Source organism: Galleria mellonella, unplaced genomic scaffold, assembly GCF_026898425.1.
Source record: "Galleria mellonella isolate WM207_F2 unplaced genomic scaffold, CSIRO_AGI_GalMel_v1 utg121, whole genome shotgun sequence".
NCBI classification, from domain to species: domain Eukaryota; kingdom Metazoa; phylum Arthropoda; class Insecta; order Lepidoptera; family Pyralidae; genus Galleria; species Galleria mellonella.
In genome coordinates, this window is record NW_026441983.1 from 3526645 (window position 1) to 3538802 (window position 12158).

The following is a 12158-nucleotide window of genomic DNA, read 5'->3' on the forward strand; positions in this document are numbered from 1 at the left end:
AAAAGTCGATTGTTTGGGTACCTCTGTCCCATTCGTGTTTCTACCGTGAAGCAGTTGTGTTCGCATGGCTGTGTTTCCATTTGAAGGGTGGGATATGGCGTGAATTTACTGGGTACAGAGGAATAACACCTGAGCCCTCAGGAATGGCAACGCATGCGGGGTATCATGAGCGAAACAGTATACTCTGTTATGTCCATGGTACTGCTCATGTCTATAGGCGATGGATATTACTTTTCATCAGGTTAAATGAAAAGAGATAAATAAGAGAACCTAACGTAGAATAAACCCGAATTAGGTTTAAATAGAGTTGAGATAACACTAAAACATAAAACTAAAAGTGTATATGTAATTTATTATGACACACACACACACACACACACAGAGAGACACACACGCACACGCACACGCACACGCACACGCACACGCACACGCACACGCACACGCACATGCACATGCACATGCACTCGCACATGCACTCGCACACGCACACGCACTCGCACCAGCACACGCGCGCACACACACGCACACACTCGCACACGCGCGCACGCCCATACACACACGCACACGCGCACACGCACGCGCACGCTCACACACACACACACACACACGCACGCACGCACGCACGCACGCACGCATGCACGCACGCACACACGCACGCACGCACTCACGCACGTACCACGCACGCGCGCGCGCACTCCCGCACGCACGCAAGCACTCACGCGCGCACGCACGCACGCACGCACGCTCGCACGCACGCACGCACGCACGCACGCACGCTCGCACGCACGCACTCACGCACGCACGCACGCACGCACGCGTGCGCGCACTCACTCACGCACTCACGCACGCACGCACGCTCGCACGCACGCACGCACGCTCGCACGCTCGCACTCACGCACGCACCACGAACGCGCGCTCGCGTGCGCGCACTCACTCACGCACTCACGCACGCACGCTCTCACGCACGCACGCACGCACGCACGCACGCACGCATGCTCGCACGCTCGCACTCACGCACGCACCACGAACGCGCGCACGCGTGCGCGCACTCACTCACGCACTCACGCACGCACGCTCTCACGCACGCACGCACGCACGCACGCACGCTCGCACGCTCGCACTCACGCACGCACCACGACGCGCGCACTCACTCACGCACTCACGCACGCACGCACGCACGCACTCACGCACGCTCGCAAGCACTCACGCACGCACGCAAGCACTCACGCACGCGCGCACGCGTGCGCGCACTCACTCACGCACTCACGCAAGCACTCACGCACTCACGCACGCACGCACGCACGCACGCACGCACTCACTCACGCACGCACGCAAGCACTCACGCACGCACGCACGCACGCACGCACGCACGCACGCACGCACACATTATTGTCATAAATAGACACTTTCTTTTTTATGATATGTAAATTTTTTTAGTATTATTGTGTAAAATAAAACAAAATATGAATTATTTTGTTTTGCTGATTAAAAAGAAAGTAAATAGTAATGAACACGAAATTTAATTATTGTTAAGAAAGAGCGGTTTCTCCTAACACAAGCAATCTTTCCTTTACACGATTCTTTTTAACCCCATTGTTCCTGATTATCTTAAAGACCGATTTGTGTTTCTCAGTGAGGCCAATGGCCAAACTTAACGCAGTGTCAACAATCTCTGTCTCAAATTTCCAACTCACTCCACTTCCTTTTATTCTAATTCCTTTACTGTGCAGGCAGTTCGCCTGTGGAACTCACTACCTACCTCTATACGGTGCGCTCAATCTCTCTCTAGCTTCAAAACCTCTGTTAAAGCCCATTATCTCTCCCTTTAAGTATCTATTTTTTCCATTCTATCTTCATCTTCCAGTGTCACTCTCTCCTGTTGTATGTGTGCTTTTAAGTTTGTGTATGTTTTTGTATGTATTTGTTTATGTATATATATATATATATATATATATATATATATATATATATATATATATATATATATGCGTATATATGTATATATCTTTGTATATATTTGTTTACATATAATAGTGCGTCACCTACCCTTTGTTTTTCTTTGTTTTCTCAATGTTCTCTACCCAAAGGTCGTCTGGAAGAGATTGCTTAGCGATAAGGCCGCCTTTTGTATCATTTCTTATTACAATTAAATGTATTTATTATTTTATAAATGGTGCAATAAAGTGTAAATAAATAAAATTCTTGGCGTCGATATATCTAGCGACGTCCAGTTTTGCGGTCATCTGGAGGAAAAAGCTAAGATAGCTTCCAAAAAGTTGGGCGTGCTCAATAGGGTGAGACGGTATTTCACGCCAGAAAACCGCCTGAAACTGTATAAAGCTCAAGTGAGGCCACACATGGAATACTGTTCTCACCTGTGGGCAGGAGCGCCACAGTACCAACTCCTTCCGTTAGACCGCATTCAAAGTCGGGCAGCTCGAATTGTTGACGATCGGCGTCTTACTGTCCGACTCGACCCACTGAAACTGCGTAGAGATGTTGCATCTCTGTGCATCTTCTACCGAATTTATCATGGGGAGTGCTCTGAAGAATTGTTCGGATTGATACCTGCTGCAGATTTTCACCATCGTACAACCCGCCATAAACTAAAATTTCATCCCAACCATCTGGACGAGTGGCGGTCCTCCACCGTGTGTTTTTCAAGGCACTTTCTCCCACGCACAACCACTTTGGAATCAACTTCCAGCAGCAGTATTTCCGAACCGATACGACAACATAACCTTCAAGAAAAGAGCATATTCCTTTTTAAAAGGCCAGCAGCACACCTGCAATGCCGTAGGTGTTGTGGGTGATCATGGGCGGCGGTAGTCACTTACCATCAGGTGAGCCGCATGCTCGTTTGCCCCCTGTGTTGTAAAAAAAAAATTAATTTATTAATTAAATAAATAATATTATTATATTTTTTTAATTGATTTATTTATCACTAAAGATTGGGATTATTCTTAAATGCATATGCAATTTGAGTGTTTTTATAAAAAGTATGCGCGCATATAGCTAATACAAGGAAGTACCTATTGTGATATTGTTGACGCACGCGTCTGTGATTACTGAACACATATTGTTTGTTTTGGGGTAACTGGATGGGGGTAGTGCTTTCGTGCATTAATATGGACGTATGCGATACACAGTTATAAGGGTTACTGGTACATGGCGATTCTTTTAACTTGTGTCACATTTTTTTTTACAACCTATAAACAGACTTCAAAATGAAGAAAGTTCTCAATTCGGTCGTATTTCCTTTTATTTAATCATTCATTGATCAATGACTTTTTTATTTAATTAATTAATAATTGTGTTTTTGTAGTATCCTAGGCACGCTACCAGCTGGCAGTGATCTCAAAGAAATTTTTTATCTTTAAATATTTTTTTAAATATTTGTTCTTGATATTTATAGAACGTAAATGTTCTTAATTTAATTAGTATAATTTATTTATTATTATATTATTATTATTATTTTTATGCAAACTTTATTACTCAGCTATAGCTGGTATATACGCTACTTTGCGTATACTGCACTTACGGGCCGAGACCAAGTAAGTGCAGTGTGTGAGTTTTTGTGTGTGTGCGTGTGCGCGCCCATGCATGCATATGCATGTGCATTATTATTAGTATAATTGAATTAATTCCTAGTATAATTCTATAATAATTTATTTAATAAATAAAATTAATAAATGATTGAAGGAATAAATAAATGACGAAAGAATTATTAATGAATGCTGAATAAATGATGGATGAATGAGTGATGAAAGAATGTAAATGAATGCTGAACGAATGATAATTTATCATTCGTTCAGTATTCAATTTTAATTAAGGACTAGCTGTTCCCCGCGACTTCGTCCGCGTTTCCGTCGTTTTTCGTAAAATAAGTAACCTCTGTCCGTCCTCACGGTTCAGTGGTTTTGATGTAACAGACACATTTCCCTTCATTGCTCTGCTCCTATTAGTCGTAGCGTGATGAAAAGTATACTATAACCTGGCCAGGAGTATGAAGAATAATTGTACCAAGTTTCGTTAAGATCCGCCGAGTAGTTTTTATTTCTATAACGAACATACAGACAGACAGACAAAAAGTTTACTGATTGCATTTTTGTCATCAGTATCGATCACTAATCATCCGCTGATAGTTATGTTGTAAATATATTTTATGTACAGAATTGACCTCTTTACAGATTTATTATAAGTATATAGATAGATATAGATTAATTCTAATTAAGGATGAATAATTAGCAAATAATGAATAATGTGCAAATAATAATATGCATTATAGATGAATTATGAATTAATTACAGAAGGTAAATAAATAATGAATGATCACGAATGAACGATGAATGGATGATTAATGATAATGAATGCTGAATAAATGAATGATGAATAGATAATGAATTATGACGTTTTTTTTGATGGGTGAAAATGGTATGGTAACCCCGCCTGCGCTAACGGGACACGCTGGCGGAGCACCAGTGAAGGGTGATAGATGAGAACGAAAACAGGCCAGTTAGCCCATCATGATGAATTCATCAGGAATTAACCATGATAATTTCCAGGGAGAACTGCGAGGAGGTCGACCTGGATTCTCAGTCTCCATTACTAACAATCCCTTTCCCCCCAATTATGAGGACTTAATGATAGTGAAATAATTGAATTAATTCTGAACTAATAATTAATTACTTAATAATCTTTTTCCGCCAGGTAATCCACTGTTCCGGTTACCTGCGGGCGCGTCGCTTCGGCGAGGGCTCGGCGCCGCTCGGCCTGGTGGCGGTGGGCCACTCCCTCCCCCCCTCGGCGGTCACTGAGCTCAAGCTTCACTCAAACATGTTCATGTTCCGCGCCTCGCTCGACATGAGGCTGATATTCCTTGATGCCAGGTAAGTGAAATGAAATATATTTATATAAATAATGCATACGGCCCGCCTTATACTAAATTGCAACATAACCTATGTATGGACACTTTCGAAGTGTGGATTCGTGTCTCGCCCGTTTAGAAATTTTTCAATCACTCAATACATTATTGGCTGATGATTTTTAAACTAAACTTTATATTTATATTTTATAGTTACGTTTGTTGATCTGTATATCAGTTTTACGACGTCTAACAGGTTGACATCACTGGCATGTACCTATAAAAAAAAAGAAAAAATAAATAAATATACACTGTACTTACACGAAGATATGGATTCAAATATATAAAATTTTCGAAAAAAAAAACTGCAATAAAAGTAATGTAAATGAAAGATGAACTAAAGAGAAACATCCAAAGCCGTGAAACTGTTTTAAAAAAAAAAAGCTTCGTGAACGTTCTCGCGCCACTTTTGATGTCAAACTAGATTTATACATTTTTTATGTTATAACTACCGGTTTAACTTACGTGTTAATTAGATCGAGAAAACTCGACTAGTTTTGAGACCAATTCGGGACCCTTAATCATGAGCGGCTGTGATTCGAGCGCGAGCTTGACTGCGGGCCTCGGCATAGATTTCTACAGTTATCTATCTTGTTGCCTACCTAATAATTGTACCAAATAAAACCAAATTGACCAACCAATGTGGTATCTATCTATTTATACGTGAAGCAAAAACTTTGTACCCCTTTTTTATGAAAATTACGCGGACGGAGGAGTATGACATTTGGCACACTTATAGTTTATATAGAGAAGGAGCGCACAATGATAATATTTTTTTAAAAATTATGCATAAAAAAAATACGTTAAATTAATAAAAAACATTACACACACTAGCATGTAATTTTTTTTTGATGGATGAAAGTCGTATGATAACCCCGCCTGCGCTAACGGGATACGCTGGCGGAGCACCAGTGAAGGGTGATAGATGAGAATGAAAACAGGCCAGTTAGCCCATCATGATGAATTCATCAGGAATTAACCACGATAGTTTCCAGGGGGAACCGCGAGGAGCTCGACCTGGTTGGGTATATTGCTAGCAATGGAATTCTCAGTCTCCATTACTAATAATCCATTTCCCCCATTACTAACATGTATTTGATACACACACGCATATATACTCTTTTGTTTATTGTTAAAGTCTATGGTCAAATTGAGAATAGACTAATATTGCTTGTCTTTAATATTATTTGTATTATATCTAGTCTTACTGAATGTGAAACGTATATATATAGTATAGAGTTTTGACAGTGGAACCTTAATAATGTTAAAACCAGAGAGAGACTTTGTACAAAAGTCGATTGCTTGGGTACCTCTGTCCCATTCGTGTTTCAACAGTGAAGCAGTTGTGTTTGCGTGGCTGTATTTCGGTTTGAAGGGTGGGATATGGCGTAAATTTACAGGGTACAGAGGAATAACACCTGAGTCCTCAGGAATGGCATGGCAACGCATGGGGGGTATCATGGGCGAAACAGTACACACGGTTACCACTTTCCATCAGGTGGACCGTCAGCTTGTTTGCCATTTTAAGTAGTATAAAAAAAACCTATAATTTAAATTAATTATAATCCAATTTCGACCAAGGGGCGACCACTAGAAAATCTAAAAAGAGGGTCTCTATCTATCTGTCTTTTAACCAATGCAACGGAACGACAACACATGAGGGGTATCATGGGCGAAACAGTATACTCTGTTGTGTCCATGGTACTGCACATGTCTATAGGCGACAGTTACCACTTTCCATCAGGTGGACCGTATGCTTGTTTTGCCACCTAAATGTTGGTAAAAAAAATACAGATTAATCTCATTAACATTTAATCAAAATCGGTTCAGTAATTTAGATTTTTAATCAAAATAAGTAAAATCAAGAAACCAACCATCCTAAGTTCGTATAATGTCGTCCGTCGTCTGTACATTCGTCACAATAAATAATAAATTTCACGAGAGTTAATAAAATAAAGGGTCGTCACGCCACCGAACCGGAACGAACCGGTTTCACGGCCGCCCACGTGTGGGACGCTGTCGATCCATATATCGATACAGTTTGAGATATTTAATCATTGTCTATATACATGAGTCCATGCTCACCTTATGAAGTCATCACAACAACACAATAAAAAAAACCTATCACCTGCCCCCTCGCTGGTACCTCGCCGGCGGATACCGTTAGCACAAGCAGGGTTGCCATTCCATTATCATCCATTAAAAAATATCTGGCTTCAATACCTTTTTGGATGCTATAAGAAAACAGTAGACCACTCATCAAATCTCATTTTTAGGCAGTCGCTATGGCTAAATATAGACGACGATCCCGTCGTCGGGGGGAAAAGGATTATTAGTAATGGGATCTAATTGTCCCATTGCCAGCAATACACCCTATCAGGTTATCTGGCTAATCCTATCCTGAAAACCATCGTGGTTAACTCTAGTGGAATTCATCACGATAAGCTAACGATGAGCTACTTTTTCATCCTCACCTATCATCCTTCACTGGTGTCTCGCCAGGATATATCGAAAGCGCAGGCAGGGTCACCATTCCATTATCACCCACAAAACAACACTTTACTTTCTTCTTGATTCGATTTTGTATCTACTCTCTAGTTAGTATAAATACAAAACGATCGAATATCATCAATCGATGACCTGTATAAATCGATTTATAATCTCAGTTACGATTTCCTTATGAAAATAACTTGCAAATAACGCCCCTCCCTACTGGGTGCAGTTCGCAGTCGATATCGCGGTGGTTCCGCGAACTAAGCATTGCGACGCGAACAATACTGGCCCTTTGCCGCCATCTCCACTGGCCGTCACCTCACGTGTGACGTAAGAAGAAAAAAAGAAAAAAAAACAATTATGAAAAGAAAAAACCAATCGTGTCTTATCAAGAAGTCACGAAACTACATTTTTGTGAAGAAGAAGTAAAAACTTCAGCCAAAGTGTGTCAAGATACAGTCTTGGATCGTGTTGCGAAACTTCACAGCAATACATTTTTTAAAAATATACCGTGGACTTTCCAGCAGGACTCTGCACCTGGTCACAAGGCACGAACTACCCAAGCCTGGCTTGAAACCAACGTTCCAGACTTTATAGCTGAAGACTAGCCCTCATCTAGCCCAGACCTCAATCCTTTAATCAGACTTCAAATTATGGTCAGTTTTAGAGGGCACGGCCTGCTCTAAATGGCACGACGACATTGGACGACATTGAGTCTCTTAAAAAATCTTTGGAGCAAGCAGTGGCGAAATTTTGAACTTCAATTGTGTCAAAAACAGATGTTTTGATCTTAAATCGAAACTACTGCAACGATTTTTATGGGACTTATCTGTAAATTTATCCTTAAATCCAGATAAAATAATTTTTCATATCGGTTTAGAACAGACACAGTTGTAAGGCACAGATAATATAATACTATTGTAAGGTAACAAACTTAAAAGAAAATACAGTCTAATCGAGAGCCTCCTTCTTTTTAACATCGGTTAAAGAGAATACTGAATGACTGCCGCGTACGCCTATTAACGCAAATCCGAAATCGTTAAATCTAGAATTTTGCAAATTTTCAGATAACAGATAAAAATGATTAAAAGACTGTCATCATTGTGTTCTCTTGTATTTGATATTTTTTAGTCTCATTGCTTAAAAAATTCGCTAACACTCAGGTTGTGTAATGAGCTCCCTGACGAGGTTTCCCTAGAGACGACAGTATGGGGTTCTTCAAAAAGGTTGTATTAAGGTTTTTTCAGGGTCGGCAATGCTGTTACTGTTACTGCAAGCTGTTACCCCTAGTGTTGTAAACGATCATAGACTACAGTAACCGTTTACCATCAGACGGGCTGTAAGTCCTCAGGAATGGCTACGCATGGGAGGTATCACGGGCGAAACAGTATACTCTGTTAAGTCCAAGGTACTGCTCATGTCTACAGGCAACGGTTACCACTTTCCATCAGGTGGGCAGTCAGCTTGTTTGCCATTCTAAATTGCATAAAAAAAATACTTATTTGCCACTTTCGTGGTATAAAAAAAAGGTTATATACCGAGAAATACTTCTCGGTACGTACGACAGTGGAAAACGGCCCAAGATCGCCGTTTATTGGTTCACGCCAATCACTGGACCGTAAACCGTCGACCTTACAATACCGAGTGACGCTTCGAGGAAACGCGCGATATGCCGCACTTGTGTGCTGCACTGTACGACCGCTTGAAAGCTGTTTTAATGGGGAGGAAGGGATTGTTAGTAATAGGGAGGTTAGTCCACATCGCTATCAATATACCCTACCAGGTTGATCACCACGCGGTTTCCCCTGGAAGCCATCATGACTATTTTATCATGGAATTCATCACGATGGGCTAACTGACCTGTCTTTTCATTCTCACCTATCATCCTTTACTAGTGCCCCGCCAGCGTATACCGATAGCGGTTACCATTCCATTATCATCCATTTAAAAACAAGACCTATTTGAATAATTCTTTTTTTTTATCTGCAAAAATATACTCACGATGTGAACAATTGCCATGCAAAAGACATACAATTACAGAAATTTAAATCGATATCTGTGTTATTGTATTTATTTATGATCGAGATATAGGCATAGGTGTTTGCATCGTGATGAAAACATCTAGAATTCAGCACGATGGTTTTTAGGGGGGAAATATATTGCTAGCAATGGGGCTGGTAGGTTCATTACTAATAAGCCCTTCCCCCCCCCCCCCCATCCAAATCGATTTACATCTGACAAAGGTAACAAAACATATTCTTTTCCATCCCGTATAGTATATATATATTACATTTCATAGTGATTGGTAAAGCCGTTAAGACGCTTATAGGTAACAAACAAACTCACTTTCTCAATTATAATATTAATAAGGATACTGTCTAATAACAAATCTTGATTTGTATTATGAGGGTGGACAGAGCAAGGAATATATATAAGGATTGACGCCCTTGATACTGCTTACACCATTTAAAAAATTAATCAAGATATATTTATAATTATTCATCTAATGATGAATCTAATATTTAAAAAAAAAAGTAAAATAAAAAATAAACACAAAAGAAGATAAAGAAACATGAGCCATAGACAATATAGACGCTTCGCGCCAAAATCGCTGTCACGTCGTTCTAAAACGGCGGCAATGAGCCCACCGCGCCGTCGTGTCGAATTCCAAACAGATGTTCCCCAGGTGTTAATTTTGCATATCTGCGCGTAACTATCTATCAATGTTTTGTAATTTAATACTATTTGTGAGGATCCAACTCGTGTTTCAATGCTTGAAGGCTACAGTAGACAAAACTCTATATGTACTAAAGGCAATAATACTCGTAATAAATTATTTTTATTACAATTCATAATAATTCTTGTGACTTTGTCTTCGACAAAAAGTAGACAATATTATATATTTTTTGTTTCACTCAGAAGCATAGCATTCTACAGATAGATAGATATATAGATTTTTATATTTTTTATACAACTTAGAATGGTAAACAAGCTGACAGCCCAACTAATGGAAAGTGGTAACCGTCGCCTATAGACATGAGCAGTACCGTGGACATAACAGAGTATATTGTTTCGCCTATGATACCTCCCATGCGTTGCCATTCCTGAGTACTCAGGTGTTATTCCTCCGTACCCACTAAATTCACGCCATATCCCACCCTTCAAACCGAAACACAGTCACGCAAAACACAACTGCTTTACGGTTGAAACACGAATGGGACTGAGCTACCCAAGTAATTGACTTTTGTACAAAGTCTAATTAATTCTTCTAGATAAATTATTTGCATTACTTACAGCACACAAACAATAACAGATATAGATGCACAGTGAAAAAAGATAAAAGAATACATATACAAAAAAAAAAACAAAATACATAAAAAAGTAAAAATTTTTCCCCTCATGCGTGTGTCACAGTAACACAAAATGCTTTAAGAAATCAAAGGGAACAGGAAATGTAATAGATTTAAGATTGAATATTAGTACGTATATTTGTAGTGAAAGTAATATTTATTTCGACAGAACATTAACAAAACAAGTTGCTAGGTAACGCACAGATAAATAAGAGCACTATCATTGTTAGATAAAGATCTCTTCTTAACATCCGGTCTCCTCTTTTAATCCAACTTGTTTGCAAAGTTGCATCAATCTTGGCTTAAAGAGAGGCTTCGTTAAGAAGTCAGCTAGTTGATTCTCTCCATCAGTTTTGAAGACTTCAAGACATCCTGAAATGACGCACTCTCGAATGAAAAAGTGTCTAAGGCGAATATGCTTTGTTCTCTGGTGACACTCAAAGGGTGGGTCGTGAGCCAGTCTTATAGCTGATTCATTGTCTAAATAAAGCTTCATAGTGACATCTCCCATTATCATGAATTGTAGAATCCTTTTTAGCCATATAAGTTCTCTAGTAGTTTCACTGGCTGCTACAATCTCAGCTTCAGTGGATGATATTGCGACTGAAGACTGTCTCTTGCTTTGCCATGCAATAGCACCATTAGAATACAAGCAAATCATTCCAGATGTCGATCGTCCAGTTACAGTATCTCCACCATGATCCGCGTCACTGTAACTCAGTATACACGTTGACTTTACAGAGGATTGATAAGTGATACCGTAATCTGTGGTACCTTTGATATAGCGTAAAACTCGCTTCACTTTTGTTATATCTTCTGATGAAGGATTGTCAAGATTTCGAGAGACAACGCTAAGTGCATATGCTATATCCGGGCGCGTTCCTATCGCTAGACAAGAAAGTGCTCCAACCGCTTGTCGATATGGGAATGTGATAGATTCCTTTTCTTTCTCAATTGGTATATTAGAATCTTTCACAATGGGTGTTACAGCTGCTTTACAATTTTGCATTCCAAATCTTTCAAGCAATCGTTTTGAATATCCCTGTTGATGGATTTTTATTGATCCATCAACGTGTCTCTCTATTTCTATTCCTAAGAAATAACTGCCGGATTTGGTAGTAATCTTAAACTGCTGTCGCATCTCATTTAAAAAGTTTTCAGTCTCTTTCGGATTACTAGATGCAATCAATCCGTCATCAACATAAAGCGCTAGAATAAGCTTTCTATCCTTCTTATCTTTATTTCTTATAAAAAGGCATGGATCGCTAGAGTTTTGCTCAAATCCAATTTTCAAAATGTACTCTGTAATACAATGGTTCCAGCATCTAGGTGCTTGCTTTAAACCGTATAGAGACTTTTTGAGTTTACATACTTTCCCTGAATTGTCGTTG

General features: G+C 39.8%; 1 protein-coding gene across 2 annotated transcripts in view; it reads left to right on the plus strand.

Annotated features, from left to right (window-relative positions):
- Positions 1 to 12158, plus strand: part of LOC113510170 (single-minded homolog 1) — an 82654-nt gene that overhangs the window by 47168 nt on the left and 23328 nt on the right. For both annotated transcript variants that reach the window (XM_052898256.1, XM_031910670.2), the window contains exon 6: positions 4711 to 4889. In XM_052898256.1, the coding sequence (XP_052754216.1) occupies positions 4711 to 4889 (179 nt within the window). The remainder of the gene's footprint in view (positions 1 to 4710; positions 4890 to 12158) is intronic.